Source organism: Meleagris gallopavo, chromosome 8 (assembly GCF_905368555.1).
Source record: "Meleagris gallopavo chromosome 8, MGAL_WU_HG_1.1, whole genome shotgun sequence".
NCBI classification, from domain to species: Eukaryota; Metazoa; Chordata; class Aves; order Galliformes; family Phasianidae; genus Meleagris; species Meleagris gallopavo.
The window spans coordinates 31,877,145-31,894,927 of NC_139411.1; the positions used below are offsets into that span (position 1 = coordinate 31,877,145).

The window sequence follows — 17,783 nt, forward strand, 5'->3', positions numbered from 1 at the left end:
TTATTAATAAGCCAGTTTATTTCTCTGTTTACAAATCCTTCTTTACAGAAATAGAAATGAAAACCTATTTTTTAAGACTCCATAGTGCAAGGATGTGTCAATAACTGACCTCCTGTTAGCTTCACTCAGTGCAACAGTACAAGAATTATCCTACTCCACTGAGAATCTACAATCATCCTCTTAATATAAACATTTCAGAAGGAGAACAATGAATGAGCTTTGCAACAGAAAATACTTCAACATAAGTACGATCTTCTTTTACAACAGAAGATGTGCATGGAAAAACTGACCACACAGAGATGTGGAAACCTCACCCTGTGCACTAGGAGATACCTGAGGTGAACATGGAACACAAAATGTCAATATATTACTCTGATGCAGTGTAGCCTCTCAGTTTGTTTCCTGGGAGTGCACAGGTAGTATATTTACACTGCACACATCAGAAAAAGGGGCTTCAGGACATGCTAGACAAATTCTAGATTTCTGAGATCCATGTTAGCAGCTCCCACAAGCTACTGCCAGGACAGCATTGTGTATTCCCAGACAATACTTCATTGAAGGACAACAAGTCTGCAAAATGAAAAAGCCTTCTATAGAGAACCACTCAGCCTCAAACACGTGCTGTGCTCTCACTCAGATAAAATGCAGTTCTGTGGGCGAAGTGCTTTTTGGATCCCAGCAGCGAGGTCTTGAGGAGTGGGACTCTCTGCAGTGCAGCTTACTGGGATTCCTGCTGCTTCCATGGCTTCAGCAGTTGTTGGACCGATAGCAGCAAACTGCAATGACATTGTTTACAGCTGGAATTAGTGTGAGCAGGCACGGGCTCCGCTCTTATTAGTTACTTTCTTGGCTAACGCTGTCAGAAATCAGTTTGTTGTACCACTTTGCACTGAAGACCTTCAGCAGTACAAGTCAGCTACCAGCTGGGCTGTTTAGAAAGTACCTAGGAAAGATTTCTCCCACCCTTATAAACTTTTGAAGCTTTACCTTCCCTGTACCAAAATCAGCCTTTTTCCCTGCTAGACCTCAATTGGAAGACCAACAGCTGCACCAGCTCAGTGAATTTGAATTCAAATAATGAGTTGCAAATCTTAATGTTCTTCTTCCCCATCACAGGGGAAATCATGATTTCTTATGCAAATAGAAGATTCAGAAATCCTCTACAAGACATTTTTATTCCTCTTTATGTTGCAACGAAAAGCATGGTTATATATTCATAATTATGAATGATGTTAGAACCTCCATTATTTGTTTCTCAAATCAAGACTGCAGAACTTTGCAGTGAATACTGCCTAACATATTTTGTTCAGAGAAAGAAGCACAAAGAGCCTGGTATTCTCCACAAGAAAATGAAGGTTTGGAAAGGGTACAACAGCTTTCCTCTTCCTTGGTCTCCCAACCTAGGCTTACTCCCTATTGCATTTCACCATTTTAAAAGAGCAGATACCTTTATTTGGTTGGCAGAATCACCAGAAAGCTTCTGAATGTGCTGGAGGCAAAACTTGACACCAGATGGACTGAAGAACACGATGCTGGCTGGAATTCCCTGTGCGAAAGTAAGCAGAGGTTGGCAGAGCTTTCTCAGTTCCAGCAGTGCATCAGTTCTTTCACAGCAACCCCTTTAAATGTCTCTATATGGACACAAAGTGGGTTTTTTTTAATGAGAAACAGATGCTAAGCCAACAGAGGCTCTCTGTGGTGCAGTCTGCCAAACCTCCACACAACGCGGAAATTCAGGTGTGGCTTTAACCAAACACTTTGTCCCATGCCTACTCGGTGATAAACGTACTGCAATTTTTCTCATTTCCCTGTTTAGCAAGGAAACTCAGCAAGTTATTTCGCTAAATCCATTCCCACCTACGCCTGTTCTGGCCATGTTCAGTTTCCCAGCTCATATGGTTTTAGCCTAAGTTCTGCCTACCCAGAGATGCTGGGACAAAGATGAGGCGATGCCTGACAGCTGCAGATCACAGAGAGGGCTTTCTCTCCCCCAAGAAGGCCTTAAGAGAGCCAAAAGAAAATTCTGCAAGATCCGAACCCAAAGCACGTGCCTTCTTTATCATGATTTTCTGTTTGAGCAGAAAAATACCCTGCATGAGATATACCCAAAGCACATCTGCTGTTGTGTTACTGTGCATGACTTGGAAGCTGCCCTGAGCCCCTGGAAAGCAGAATGATGGTTTAGCACAGCGCTGCTCGCTGTCTCACAGTGTGCTGAAACACTTGTGTTTTTTTGTATCAGCTCTCCATACACAAAATAGATAACCTCAGTCATCAGCTAGGAACAACTAAAAAGCCCACGAGAAACAGATTTAATAGCTTCACACTGAAACCAGTGAATCTAATTGTGGCAAGTAAGGAGTTCCTCAAAAAGAACTCAGAATGTGGATGTATCCTCCCTGGAAGCACTCAAGGCCAGGCTGGATGGGCTGCGAGCAACCTGGGCTAGAGGGAGGTGTCCCTGTCTATAGCAGGGGTTGGAAACACGCCATCTTAAACGTCCTCTGCAGCCCAAGCCATCCTATGATTCTATGAAAATGCCCACTACCATGCCAGAGCCTTTTAGGACCTCCTGAAAATTAATTTTAAAATCAAGGTATAATTTAACAAGGCATTAATGCATAGATTTTAAATAGATGTGCAATATGCTCAGGCAAGCCAAACTATCCCAAGAAAGAAAGGCTACATTTTGAACACAATTAAGCACAGATAGAGTGGAAAATTCAGAAAGTCAACCTGGACAAAATAAAAACAATTACTGCTAGCTTCAGATCTTTCACTATGCACTGCTCCTTGCCTAATAAAGTTTAACAGATACATTTGTTAGATTTTTTTGCCTTTGTGTACCTCAATACATATGTCACTTGGAATTCAAAACACTTAAAATTAGATTTATATTCATAAACTGGATAATCAGAGGAGGAACACTGAGACTACAGAGGGCAGAAAACTACTGGATTCTGATTCATAAGATACAGCAAAGTTGTCCAGAGACATTACAATAACAGCAATAATTAAGAAATAAAGCTGTTTAATAAATATCCTTTGGAAGGGAAGGGAAAGGTGTATTTTGTTAGGTTACATCACAGACCTCAAAAATTCTGAAATTCCAATTTGACCCAATACCTGCTGTGAGAAATAGCTGCTCAGTGACTGCTGGAGATGCTCGTGTTGGGCAGTCTGGTACACAGTCAGGCTCTCCAGCGGTATGCCTGGGATCACAAGAGGCATTCGGAATCAAACAGGATATCATTGATTACTATTATTTCAGGAAAATGTTCTTACTGTACCACTTGCACTTTAAAAGTACTATTTCAGGTTAAAAAGATACTGTGAAAAAGGACATGAGGGATTCATACGTCTTTCTATGCGTATTATACAAGATCTAATAGAACTTTTATAACTGGAGGACCTTGAAGCACACCAGGACAACTGTCATGTCTCACAGCACATCTGTGATTAATTTCTCTTCCTTCTCAAGGATGACAACAAAGGTGATGAACAAAAGCAAGTAACCTTGCTCGAGCTGCACTACACCAAGTCCTGGAGCTGTGAGCAGCATCCCAACCTCAAAGATTGCCCAAGGAGGCTGTGGATGCCCCATCCCTGGAGGCATTCAAGGCCAGGCTGGATGTGGCTCTGGGCAGCCTGCTCTGCTGGTTGGTGACCTGCACATAGCAGAGGGGTTGAAACTGGATAACCTTTGAGGTCCTTTTCAACCCAGGCCATTCTATGATTCTATGAAAGGCTGCACTCCCATCCTCCAATCGACATCACAGAAAATTCCATTCTCATTCAAATTTGGTTCAAAGCGGTTGGGTACAAATTGTCTCCTAACAGACCGAGTGCTATGAGGCTCAAAGAGAAGTTCAACCTTTTTCTTTAAGCGCTGTAGGAAGTACTTCTCTTTTCAGGGCTCCGCAAGGAAAAAGAAGAGATGATGAATGAGGTTTCTCTCCTGTAAATACACAAACAAAAGCTTGTCATTAACTTCTTTTTTAATAAAGATGCATTTAATCCACTTTAAAGGTATCAAATGTTGAACGCTGCTGCAAGTGCTGCATGCTTCTCCCCCAGCACAGCCCTAAGGTAACTGAAAGCACTCACAAGGCAACTGCATCCCCAATTCAGAGGGTAGAGCTACTCAACATGTAAATTAAAAAATATTCCATAACTAATACGAATGCATCGACTAAAAGGATCTCATGAAAGATAAACTGCATTTTTATTCCCCGTGCCGCCCTACAAAGGAAAACAAGGACTGTGCAAGTTCTCTCTTCCTTCTCAGAAACACAATCTTCCTCGATTTTTTATACATAAAACTTCAGGCCCACTCTGTACACAACAGCTCTCTCTAAGGGAAAGAACTTTCAGGCAGACAGAGAAGAGGACAGAAATACTCTGCTGGAAGCTTCAGGCTATCTACAGGTGTGTTTTCTTGCTTGCCCAAGGAAAAATGGTTCCAATTCCAAGGCTGGAAGACTGGAAGTGGGTGTCCACACATCCTCGTTTCCTTTCAAAAGGAACTGGCTTCCAACCTCAGTTGCTGTTACACTGCCTGCATGTGAATGCTCCTTGCCCATCTGGGAAGAAGGACCTTTCTGGTTTGTGACCTCAGCTTTTAAGCAGTACCAAAGGCAACAAACACCATTATCTGTTCTTAGACAACAGCTTTTTGCAGCTACTGCCACTAGTAAAGTCAGATGCTCATATGGTGACTGCTTTAAGTGTATTATCTTAAAGTATTTAATGCTCATTATATTAAGATATTTAATATAAAGGCTGTTCTGATAAGAAACGAATGAAACTGAAAATATACTTCAATGTAAACTGAAACCCATATTATCAGTAATCCTTCATCACTAAATACAGCCAGTTCAGATGTTTTTGGACAGGAACTTAACGGCACACATCTTGTGCAGTTTGCCTTTTCTACAAATAAGGGAAATACAGAGAAAATGTTAAGAACAAAAGAAGAAAAGCAAAGAGAAGAACAGCAAAGACAAAATGGGAAGACCTTACTTGGAGTCAACACATATTAGCAATTGGCACAAATATTACTGCAATAAATCTAAAATTACTTGCCTTGTAAAGAGACTCAATGTGGCTGCTTAATTAGGAGTAAATTCCTTTATTTTTAATTCCACTTAAGGTATTATTAAAGCACCTGAGTAACAAAAGGATTATCACCGCTGCAGATTTTATTTTTATTCTGACAACGAATTCTAGTGATAGAAAAATTTAGAGCTGTTCCTTTCATTTGCCTATCATGTTAAAATAAATAATAAAAAAAAAAAGACAGAGGTTCTTACAAACCACTTGATAAAGGGTGAGAGCATCAACAGGCAGCCTCCAATAAATCACCCAGTATGATTACATCTATCAACAAGCAGTCTCCAATGATTGAAATGTGCTGGATGGTTATTAAAACTGAAGGGTATTCAAAGGCAGTCATTCTCACAAGGATAATGGCAGTGCTACAGCTCTATGTTAATTTAAATAGCCTGCTGGTGTTCTGGTATGAAACTGCCCTCGGTGTAACATATTCTATGGAGAAGGCTGTAAAACATACAATTTTCTTCCCCACTGGTGGCTATAAGAAGCTGCTGCTGCTTCCAAACCATCTCTTTGTGTACAGAAAAACAGAATCCTCTGAAACCACGTGTTGGTGCTGAGGAAAGGAGTTCCCCTTATCCACTCTGAATTATGTGCTGTGAGACATCCCCAGCACCAGCTGCTCTGCCAGGACATCCCATGCTCACTGACAATCTGCACGCTCACAAACAGAACCATCTCCACGTTACGACCGAGCAGCAATTTCAGATCATTACAGCTCTAACCTTTAATTAAGAAAAAACCCAACACCATTTGTCTGCTGGGTCATTTAGTATCCAACTGCAGAGTCTAAGATGTCAGGCGAATTAATACCCTGGATAGGAATTTCAGAATGTTGTTTATGGCCTTTTAGAGCTATTCTGGTATTCCCAGAATCTGAATCCAGAGATATAAGATGACACAGACCACACATACTGCTCTGTTCCAGCATACACTCGACTGTATATACAAGAAATAAGGTACATGAGCTTAATGTAAGTAGAAGATTTCAGATACTTACTTGAACAAATATATTCAGCCAATTTTTCAGCATTTCCACTCTTTTCTCCTTGTGGAGAAAGGCCAATTTCTTCCACTATAAGCAAAGACAGTAAGAAAACTCCACTGAATTCAAGAAGAACAACTCAGAATCACAGAAACATGAGCTGAAATTGGAGTCCCAACTTGATCCATCTTAATCTGCAGCTTACCAAGAGAAGCTGTAGCCTTTCCTACCACGTATGTTGGTTTGGTATTCCACTGTTGTTTAAGAGATTTTGACCATGCTGTAAAACATTAAATTAAGTTTAAGCACGTGGCAACAAAATATGAATGCTAAATGAGTATTTGGACTTCTGTGCAAATCTACGGATACAGCAAATGCCAACAACTAATACACTAACACACATTTCAGCAAATCTGGATTCACAGAACGAATTTTTAATGTATTTTTCATCGTGTAAATAGCAGCCAAAAACATATGTTCAAAAGCTTGATTTGAGTAAATAGATCTCAGCTGCTTTTGTTAAATAGTGTTCTTAATGCATGCTTCACCTTATGTCACATCGTATGCAGCTTGCGTTCATTTCTACGTTGGCATTAATTTAGAAGTTTAAATGGCAGCAAAGCTTCTAGGGAAGAAGAGTACACTGCAAAGATCTCAACACACAAAGTGGGAAATTTCATATAGAGCATTTCAACCAGCAGGATTACAATCAGAGGCTCAGATAAAGAACAAAGAAAATCTGAGATCATCAATAAGGGGGTAAAATCTATTGGTGCTCACTTCAGTACTCTATAAAGAAACTCACATGGGAGAAAAGTAGATCTGACTGTATGTTAAACATACATGCATTAAATAAGTTCTCAGCTCTGAAGAACTCAAGAGCTGTGAGGTGCTGGAGCAGCTGCCCAGAGAGGCTGTGGATGCCCCGTCCATCCCTGGAGGTGTTCAAGGCCAGGTTGGATGGGGCCCTGGGCAGCCTGGTATTAAATGGGGAGGTTGGTGGCCATGCATGCAGCAGGGGGGTTGGAGCTTGATGATGCTTGAGGTCCCCTCCAACCCAATCTATTCTGTGATTCTATGATTCTACTCTATGATTCTTAGCATCAGCAAATGTAACCACAACTGACTGCAGAAAGAAACCCATGCTGATTGGTAATTGGCACCAAGAGCTTCTTCCTTTCATTTCTAAGAACAGCATAAAGCACAGAAAAGCCAGACCCTTGGAAGCTCCATTCAGCACAAGACCTTTATGATGTCAAAAGAGGTAGAATAATTTTTTTTTTTTTTTTAAAGGCATTCTCCAAACACTGCTGATGAGTGAAATAAAAAAAACAAACTTCAGAAAACACCAAAAGAGAAAAACCAAGGAATATGAATGGGCACTTACCTTCATTTTTACTCTTCTCTCTTAAACATATCTTGATGGCTTCTAATGCTCTTGGACTGGTAAAAACGAGGCCCCCGTAACGCTCTGGATGAGAAAGCTGCTTGGAAATAGGAAATGTAGGAAGCACATTAAGAATCGAGCAAATACGTTAAAGAAATAAGTCAGTCAATTCCTTGTAACCTTGTGAACAACAAAACAGCCAACAGATAACAGAAACGGGCAATTATTTACTCCTATCAGCAGCCAGATGGTTTATAAGAGGAATGTATAATAACTACTGGATATTTTCCTGTGTGATATTAATGCTGAAACTCTGCAGGAATAGGTAAGGCTTCCTGTCACTGCCGCGAGCTGAGGGATGGATGAATGACATATGTGATAGTCCATACTCACACAGGAAAAAACAAGTGCCATTTCAAGCAGTAACACAGAGGATTGCTTGCTGCTTGTCCCCTACCTGATCAGAAAACAGGTAGGACCACAAACTTGCTCTAAAAGACTGGTTAAAAAACCCCCCACGAGTGTTCCCACATCAATTGTAAATGCTGTGATACACTGCAAGACCTACTAAAGAGAAATGCTGCTGGAGATGGGCACTCGAGGTAGGCTCCCTCACAAAAGCTTTCCAGCCTTTCCAGCACAGGAGAACTAAATCAACAGCTGAAGAAAGAATGGGAACAGCCATTAAACAACTTGACCCTAAGAGATGAGGTACATGACTTTGGTGCAATGGAAGGGTGAACTTCAGGTAAGCTGTAGCTGGTATAGCTGGTACAACAGTCCTCTTTTCTTTTGCTACAATGCCTGTGACTACTGCTTGTAAGCTTTATTGTCCTGTCTAACCACCCTATGTCTTTAGGGAGTACAGACAGCATCCTTTTCATCGTGTATAACATCACAGGACAGACTTCTGTTTGTGGGAAAACAACACGAGGTTCTAAAAAGGGCAGCAGTATTATTAACTCAGAGTAAGACACCGCACCTTGGCAATCATGGCCTAAACTCTGCTGAAAATAAGGCAACTGGACTCCCTCCAAACTTACCTTTTCAAACAAGTCTTCAAGAGATACAAATTCAAATGACAAAACTGGAATCAAAGTTGCTTCAAATCCACACAATCCTAATTCCTATGGGAAGAAAAAAAATCACAATTCTTGAAATACACTTCCAGCAGTTTTTGTTTCAAAGAAATGACGAGGTCAGTGCAAGTACATTTTTCCTCAGCTAAAATACAAAGGCATCTTAATCATTAGTGAATCTGGTTAGGTTCACCTATCTTGCTGAACAGAACTATACTGTTATTTAATAGCAAAATGACACAACCATTTACTTTTTCAAGTTTACTCACTTTCACATATGGATCTGGTCCCGACTCTTTGTCTTTGGGGTCCTTCAATAACAGAACCTTCATCGTTTATCAAATAATTGCAGAAGAACTCTGAAATACAATAAAAGAATTTATCTAAATTAGATCTAGAAGCCTTTTTGCTGAGCAGTGCCTTTAATGGCTCAGCCCGAGCTGGAGCAGGGCTCCCTGTGCAACGAGCAAGCAGCTAACGCACGTTCTCTGGGAATGAATACCCACCCTGATAAGAGCAGCAAATAACATGCTGGCTTCAGATAATGCTGCTTAAGGGAGAAGCTACAAGGAAAGTCATCAAGGAGAACGCTGCAGAAGGAGGAACAACCCCTACAAAGCAGTCATGTTCAGCAATACAACATGTAATATGCCTCTGGCTGTAACAGCTTTATCCCACTCTGCTCTACCCTGCTCTGGGCCAGGCTCTCACCTGTTGCCCATACACAGAAGGGAAGGTTCTCCATTCCTTAAATGCTGACTGGTGCTGAATTCAATGACTGATTCCAACGCTTGGGCAAATGCAACAAGCAGCAAAGCAAACAAATAGCTGAACACAATCAGAAATCTCTAATTGCACACTGACCCTAATTACTCACGTGTTCCTTTCTGATATTTACACACCAGCCAATTAACTGTAACAAGAACAAAAACGAGTACTCAAATGTATGGAATGCACCAAATGCATTGAAATCCTCAAAGTTTCATTGAAGATCAAAAGACTGTTTGGGCAAATGTTTGTCATCACAACATTTTTAAACGTTTTTCTCCAAAGAGAAAAGGCAGCTTTGGACCAAAGCAGGCCCAGGCACCGGCACCAAGTGTGTTACTGAGGAACACCTACGGCTGTCCAACACAACTCCTTACCAACATCAGCTTCCCCAACGAGCACTTCTACCGAATCATTAATAGAAAGCACACAAGACATGTGGCAGCTTCAGTAACTGATGGGTATTCTGAAGCACTAGCACTATGGGAACATATTTTAGATGTATTTAATCAAGAGAGGAATGCAAAAACTTCTGAAGAACCAGAAGATGTTTCCATATAGTACAGTGAATGGTCTGAGCAGAGTCCAGCGGTGCTCAGTTCACATCTGCAAATGAGACTGTGGAAATGAATAACCTGAATTCAGTTTTACACTGCCAAGTTTATAGGACGATGTTGGCCTCCCACTTTTGGCTCACTAAACAAACACATTGTTTGCATGCATGCCAATAACTGCTCTGTGATGATTGCTCTTCAGCTGTTAAGAGAATACCATTTAGAACCATTAGACTTGCAAACAGCTAATAAGAGGACCACGGATTTTCTGACTTGACTACAAACACACACAGAGATGAAGAAAAACTTGTATGAGCCATTCTGGGCTTTGGGAAGCATCCAATTAGCTCTGATAACAAACCATGGGAGCAAGCAGAACTCCCAAGGCATTCCTTTGTGGCCGAAGATACAAGCAGTTTGGTGCTGTTTCTCTTAGCCCACATTACCTAAGTAAGGAGAGGGAGAACTTTGGGTCACGTTGTGCATTCGGGAAATATTAATGCTTACAGATGTAACTGAAATGCCTTCCATTCACAGCATTAAACAGTGAAATTCACCATCACTGTGCCTTCAATTAAAATAGAAAGCTGATTACAGTGTGTATCTCCAGTCCCCCACTCCCTTCCATTGGAAAAGTTGCCCCCAAACTAATTGTAAACCACTTCTATGATGGAGGATGGCTTCCAGAAAGAAAGAAATGGGTCCTTCTGTTTCAGCTTCTAAGTGACACTGAAAGCTGCAAAATACATCAAACTGTAATATAACTCCAGCCCCTCTTTTATTGCAAGAAAGTGCATGGGTCACACAGCAAGGATTGATTGCCAAGCGTAACAGGAATGTCATAAACTGAAATGGAGATGAATTACAAGACACTACTGACATATGCTAAAAAATATTAAAGAAAAACAACAACTCTGAAAAACCCTGGGCTGGGATTTTTGATGCTATATGTTTCTTACCAATATTCTTTTCTAGCAAATAGCTGGGTTTAATAACCAGAGAAGGAAAGAAAGATTACCTGTGAGGCTGCCATGACTTTCGTTTCAAAAGCCTACCAAACTCACAGATAACATTATATATACACCATTCAACACAAGCAATTTTTCTAAATAATAATTCCTGTTACACAGTTCTTTACATGCCAAAATCCAACTGCAAAACTAGTTCCCTGACCTGGCAGTCCTGTGGAGCTGCAGGACTTGGACCTTCATAGAATCATTCAGGCTGGAAATGACCTCTCAGATCCCCCAGCCCAATTCCAGCCGTCCATCCATCCCACTGTGCCCATTGCCTACATCCCTCAGTGCCACATTCCCATGTTTCCCAAACACCCCCAGGGATGGTGACCCCCACACCCTGGGCTGCCTGTGCCAGTCCCCAACCACTCTTTGAGAGCAGAAATTGTTCCCAATCCCCAATCTGAATGTCTCAACTTAAGGCCATCACCTCTCATCCTACTGCCACCTGGAAGCAGAGGTCAATCTCTACAATATACTGCAGCTATATATGGCACAGAACCCCACAAAGGGGGTTTTATTGCTTCACTGAAGAGCTCTGTCAATGCATCTTGCTCCAATCTCTCCCTAAGCATCAATGTTTATATTTCAGCAGTGCTCCCAGAGCAAATACAGCTCTCGACTTCCAGCAGCCCTAATCCAACCCAACCTGACCCAGTCCAACCCAACCAACCCAATTTGACCCAACCCAACTCGACCCAACCTAACCAGCTCAACCCAACCTGACCCAATCCAACCAAACCAACCAAATATGACCCAACCCCACCTGACCCAACTGAACCAACCCAACTTAATGCAACCTAACCAGCCCAACCCAACCTGACAAACACAACCAATCCAACCTGACCTGACCCAACCCAACTCAACCTAACCAGCCTAACCCAACCTGACTCAGTGCAACCCAACAAACCCAACTTGACTCAACCCAACACAACCAACCTAACCAGCCCACCCCAACCTGACAAACACAACAAACCCAACCTGACCTGACCCAACCAATCCAACTCAACCTAACCTAACCAGCCCAACCCAGCCTGACACAATGCAACCCAACCAACCCAACATGACCTGACCCAACCCAACCTGACCTGACCCAACCTAACCAACCCAACCTGACCCAACCCAACCTGACCCAACCGAACCAACCCAACCTGACCCAACCCAACTCAACCCAACCACCCCAACCCCACACCCGACCCCCCCAATGGCAGACAGCCCCCATCCACATGGCACACGCACACAGCTAAATCACCCCTCCACCCCCCCCCCCATGCCCGTACTGCAGCTTGGCTCAGTCCTCTCCTAACTACTTCATTAGCACTCACTTAACGACACGCAGGGCCTTAAAAGCAACAGAGTGCGCACGTTCAAACATCAGTGTAACCCGCAGTTCCGTGCAGCCTGTGGGAGCGGACGGGAGTCCCAGCTCCCCGCACGGCTCCCCAATGCGGTGCCCGCCCCCCCCACTCACCCGCCCCGCACCGCTCCCGGCCCGGCTCCGCCCCTCCCTCCGCGCGTCCTTCCGGCTCCGCCGCGCATGCGCACAGCAGTAGCAGCATGGCCACGCCGGCTAAGCGCAGAGCGCGGCCTGCAGCTCCGGAGCCGGATTCGGAATCGGATTCGGAGCCGGAATCGGGCGACTCAGAGTCCGAGGAGGACGAGCAGGTCGATGAGGTGAGCGGCGGGTTCCGTTTGGCTGTTAAGAGAAATTTCCCTGCAAAAGTCGGGGTGGGGGAGCAAACCTTCGAGTTTCTTACAGCCTGGCTCTGTTTTACTGCAGCTTCCAGACAGTTACGCTTAACTTTCTGCATTCTGCTTTTTTTGTAGGAAGTGAACGTTGAATTCGAAGCGCATTCGATATCAGACAACGACTACAACGGGATAAAGAAGCTGCTGCAGCAGGTGCTGTGCTTTCCCGTTAGCAGGGCTGATGCTTGGGTTCGTTAATAGGGCTGTACGGAGCCATCAGCTCACACCATCGCACACAACGCCGGGTCTAAAGCATCTGTAACCCCTGCTTTTTATTTTCCAGTTGTTTCTAAAAGCTCCTGTTAACACTGCTGAGTTAACTGATATCTTAATACAACAGAATCACGTTGGAAGTGTCATCAAGGTAAGACAGAAATGGCTTTTGTAAATTAAGCAGTTGAAATGCAGTCAGGTGCTTCTGGAAGCAAATCACAAATCGTAGGGGTTGGAAGGGACCTTCAGAGATCATCGAGTCCAACCCCCTGCCAAAGCAGGTTCCCTACACCAGGTCACACAAATAGGTGTCCAGGCGGGTCTTGAACGTCCCCAGAGAATCTTGTCCTCAGTGTTATTTGTAACTTGCTTGTTTCTTTGTTTGGGGAATAATTCTCTTCTCGGGCCTGATATTTTCCATGCCGGTTTTAAACCAAACAGTCAAGTTGGTTTATTATTTTGGTTGCTTTCTTTTCACGTATGAATCCTCTTCAGTTTTCTTTTTGAACTTTGGACTGGTAGAACAATTATGACGAAAAGTCCATACAGGAGTTTCTCTGTTACTCTCAGTAAGAAGCAGTGCCATATAATTTCCCTGCAATCTCAGGAAATAGATGTAGATGAAAAATACCCCATGTGCAATTTATAGAGTCATAGAACCATAGAATGGTCTGGGTTGAAAAGGACCACAATGCTCATCCAGTTCCAACCCCCTGTATGCAGGGTCACCAACCAGCAGAGCAGGCTGCCCAGAGCCACATCCAGCCTGGCCTTGAATGCCTCCAGGGATGGGGCATCCACAACCTCCAATTTCCTCTTGTGGTTTCCTCAGTACTCTGCAGAGTTCTGTGGGCTTAGGAATGGACCCTGAAATGAGCCCTGAATTTTTCTGCCCGATGTTAATGTGATTCTTAGGAAATAAGTGCATGATAGCCTCTATTCTTTGGCCAGGTGTTTTCTGTGGGCGTTGCTGTGCTTGTTTTTACACTCTATTAAAGCTCTACATTTTTAGACTTTGCAGATATATCTCCCTGCATTAAAAACTGAATAAAATTGGTTTTGCATAATATAGTGCTGTCCTTTGTACCAAGATGCTGCTTATTAAATGTAACATTCAAATGTTAACGCCATTCTAAAGATAGTGCTGTAGAAGGTGCATGACGTGGCTCTGTATACACCTGGTTTTAATGCATCAAGCCATTCAGTGTTTTGGCACGCTCGTAACCATAACCAGAATTTGTAGGTTGTGTGTTGGCACAGGTTGCCTACATAGCTGTCACCTGAAGAGCTTCTGCTGGAAAAAAACAAACAAACAAACAAAAAAAACCCCACAAAATATTTTTGTGCTAGGAGTGGAAATGGAATGTCAGTATGAATTATTTCTCTTTCTTTCATCAAACAGCAAGCAGAAGTCCAAGAAGACAGCAGTGATGATGATGATGTTGATGATGATGAAGTCTTTGGTTTTATAAGCTTCTTAAACTTAACTGAAAGGAAGGTTGGTATTCCTGATTAACTGCTAGGCAGATGTAAGTGTAGCTGTGTTCTGCTTTTCTGCCTGGAACAGCATGCTGAGATAGTTGGATCAGGATTCTGAATTCTGCTGTGGAGGATTATGGTCTTCGAAGTTCTGCATCACTTAATTTTCCTTTGCATCTAGTCCTGCATAACTTGCTGAAGGTCAGAGAATTGAAACAGAGAATTAAGACTGGTCTGACAAGTATTTCCAGGACAGCTGAACTGTCGGCCTCTTACATTTCTGCACTTCCATCTTGAGCAGCTTTTGAATTTTGTTGTTGAATGTCCTGGTGTCATAGCTGCATTCCTGTCAGTTAAGAACTTTTGTTTGCTCTCAGCTTCAGGGCTGGTAAATATCAGAGGAATCGTACAGTGCTTTAGGGACCACTTAAGGAAATTGTCTGTAGGACTGTTGGATTCTCCCTTGAAGTTTGCTTCAAAGATTTTCTTGTGTAAATAATTGTTGTGTAATGTAAAGGAAGTATACCTTCTGATTCTAGGGTACACAGTGTGCTGAACAAATCAAAGAGCTGATTCTGAGTCGGTGTGAGAAGAGCTGTGAACAGTGTGTAGTTGAACAGCTGGATAAGCTCCTGAAAGATGATACTAAGCCTGTGGGTCTGCTTCTGAGTGAAAGATTCATTAATGTGCCACCACAGATTGCTTTGCCCATGCACCAGCAGCTCCAGTAAGTGGTTTTCATTGTGTTTTATTTGATGTTTTATTTCGTGTTTAACATGAAGTTGAACAGTACTTTTTGCTTCATATCTTTTCAGAATTCTTATATAGCACTGTGCTAAGAGAACTGATACGCTAAGAAAGACATAAAAACAAAACGATGATTTTCATCTATAAAGTCTGTGGTTCCTTTATTTTTTTTAAATACCCTTGGGGTTTCAAACGATACTCTTATAAATATGTGCTGTAATACTGTCTTAGGTGATTTTCTCTAAAGAAGTAGCTATATTATAGTGTCTGAACTTTGTATTACAGTCTATTTTCATTTTCACCTAGGAAAAGTTAGAAGAGGTAATTTTTTTTTTTTTATAGCAAGCTTATACTAAGCAACTGGGATATTTCTGCTTATGTGTTAATTAATGTCTGGCTCAGGAATGGAAAACTTGGCTTGAGGGATGGGCTTTTAAAGTGGATGAGTTCTGGCCCATGAAAACCATATGCAGTGTTTTGGTAAGTTCCAGATAAATAAGTGAAGTAGATCAGGGGCTAGCTGATCTCTTCTGAATTCATGGATTTACATCATAGATGGGATGGCAGTAAGTAAATGAATGGATTATATGATGTTATACTAGTTTAGTGCCACACTGGAAACCAGGAGATTGTGCTGGTTACAGAGCTGCAATGATTGGATGGAGATAACTTCTTTCCCTTCAAGTGCTTCAAGGCCTGACTTTGACGTTTAGTGCTAGGAATGCAGCTGTCACAACTCAAATTCAGGTCTCAGCCTCTTTGTCTTAATGTTTTTGGAGCATTGCAGTAGCAACTCATTTAACACAAGAGTGGGCAAATGTATCTTCTGTCTGTTCAGTAATAGCTCCGTGTGAGTGTGATAGTCTGATTTGTTTCCAGGAGAGCTGCACTTTTACAGATTTTTTTTTGTTTGTTTGCCATGAGCAAGATTCTGGAGAAGAGAGTTGGCAGAGGAAAAGGCATCCTTATTTTTACTGTTTAAAAGTGCAAGTAGTGTATTTAAGTACTGGGAATGCGAAATTTATATTTTAAATCACCAGAAAACAAATAGGGTGTAGTACAAATGTGCCCACTAAACTGATATGTTACGAGATTAACACTTGCTGAGGCTTTTAATTGTGTATGTGGACACATGATGATTAAATGGAACACGTTAACGTTTATTTATCTTCAGGAAAGAATTAAAGGAGGCACAGAGAACAAACAAACCTTGTGGAAAGTGTCACTATTACCTTCTTATCAGCAAGACCTTTACAGATGCCACAAAGAATTCTAAGAAGAAGGAAGGGAGAAATCGGCAAAAGGAGGAATTAATGTTTGCAAATGCAGAGGAGGAGTTCTTTTATGAGGTAATATACACAATTATTACTTTAAGGTGTTTGTTTTCATGGCAGCACTCTCAAAAAGGTGTTTCACCTAAACTTCAAGGGGTATTTTTGCAAAGATAGCTGCATATTAATTTACTTTAATACTCTATAATAATACTTTAAGTCCATCTTACAAGCAAGCTTTTTTTAATATTGAACACAACTCCTTTTGTTTTTCGTGAACCATTGAGAGGTTAGATGTAGGAGCAAAATCACTGTGGTTGGAAAAGACCCTTGAGGTCAAGTCCAGCCATTAGTTGGACTTGAGTTAATGCTACCGAGTCCACCACTAAATTGTATCCTTAAGTGCCACATCTGCACAGCTCTTAAACAGCTTCAAGGATGGCAGCTCCACCATCTTCATGGGCAGCCCGTTCCAATGAAAGATATTAGATGAAGTGAGTGTCTGAACTTAATAATGTATACGTCCTAAATAAATTAGTGTTGAAGTCTATGTCCTCCCCAGTCACACGTTAATTAGATTGCCATAAAATGGTATTAAGTGCAATGAGGCAGACACTGAGAGCCAATTCAGATGCTGTTGTGGTTCAGCCCAGTGAGCAGCTCAGTGCCTCAGAGCTGTTTGCTCGCTTTCCTCAGTGCAGTGGGGAAGGGCTGGGAGAACCCCCAGCCTCCTTGCTGGCGTGGTGAGAACCTGAAAAGTTCTAAACTTAGTGTAAGCACTAAGCAAATAAACCATCAGTGTGTTATCAGTGTTGTCACCCAAAACACAGAACCTACCAAGTAGTAGGAAGGAAATAAACTCTTGTCCAGCCAAAGCCAGGGCAGTTACCTTCTTGAACTTGTCAATTGGCTGTGCTTCATTCTGGTCCTTAAAATGTTATTGAGGCAGCTGAATAGAAGTTCTGTTACAACAGACTTGGAGCTGTTTGAAGGTTTAGGGCCTCCATTGCTCAAATTGTGTGTTCTTCAGCAAAGCCACTCAACTAATTTGATGGTTTTTCCAAAATTCAATTTGCAGACTGGAGATGCTGCTAGTAAATAGCAAACCTACAGAGAGACAGGTACTTAACTGTCACTACAAAGGGAAGATGTTATTTTTTATAGTTAAGAGTTCAGCTCACATTTTTTAAACTGGCTCATGTGAGAACTAGAAACATTCCTTAAGCAAATTTCTCCTGTCCCTCAAGCATTTTGTCTAATAAATAGTGACTGTTCTATCTGTATGTAGTGGATGTCAGTGAAAAGATGAATAATAAACATTACAGGCTCCAGCTTAGTTGAAGAAGCACCCAATGGTTTGCTCTTATTCCAGGGTGAAACTTGTGACGTTACTGACTAACACCACTAAGCACAGGAGCCT

The 17,783-nt window shown here is 42.0% G+C and overlaps 2 protein-coding genes across 10 annotated transcripts in view; one reads left to right on the forward strand and one right to left on the reverse strand.

The window, feature by feature from the left end:
• Positions 1-12,440, reverse strand: UROS (uroporphyrinogen III synthase). Of its 8 annotated transcripts, none has more exons than XM_085228984.1 (11): positions 12,230-12,369; positions 9,444-9,479; positions 8,836-8,925; positions 8,531-8,614; positions 7,488-7,587; positions 6,306-6,380; positions 6,116-6,190; positions 3,875-3,958; positions 3,127-3,212; positions 1,448-1,546; positions 1-776 (listed from the first exon to the last, which is right to left on the reverse strand). In XM_085228984.1, exons 3-11 carry the CDS (start codon positions 8,896-8,898, stop codon positions 630-632), a joined length of 813 nt encoding a protein of 270 aa, XP_085085110.1. In that variant the 5' UTR covers positions 8,899-8,925; positions 9,444-9,479; positions 12,230-12,369; the 3' UTR covers positions 1-629. The 8 variants fall into 8 exon arrangements, with proteins under 8 accessions (XP_085085110.1, XP_085085108.1, XP_085085107.1 ...); XM_085228982.1 differs by having other exon boundaries at positions 9,431-9,479; XM_085228981.1 differs by lacking the exons at positions 9,444-9,479; positions 12,230-12,369 and adding an exon at positions 12,376-12,440.
• Positions 12,413-17,783, forward strand: part of BCCIP (BRCA2 and CDKN1A interacting protein) — a 6,281-nt gene continuing 910 nt past the window's right edge. The window contains exons 1-6 of one of the 2 annotated variants that reach the window (XM_085228978.1): positions 12,413-12,578; positions 12,732-12,842; positions 12,937-13,017; positions 14,269-14,364; positions 14,885-15,072; positions 16,267-16,441. In XM_085228978.1, the coding sequence (XP_085085104.1) occupies positions 12,462-12,578; positions 12,732-12,842; positions 12,937-13,017; positions 14,269-14,364; positions 14,885-15,072; positions 16,267-16,441 (768 nt within the window). In that variant the 5' untranslated portion in view covers positions 12,413-12,461. The remainder of the gene's footprint in view (positions 12,579-12,731; positions 12,843-12,936; positions 13,018-14,268; positions 14,365-14,884; positions 15,073-16,266; positions 16,442-17,783) is intronic. The other variant, XM_085228979.1, reaches the window with a different exon arrangement.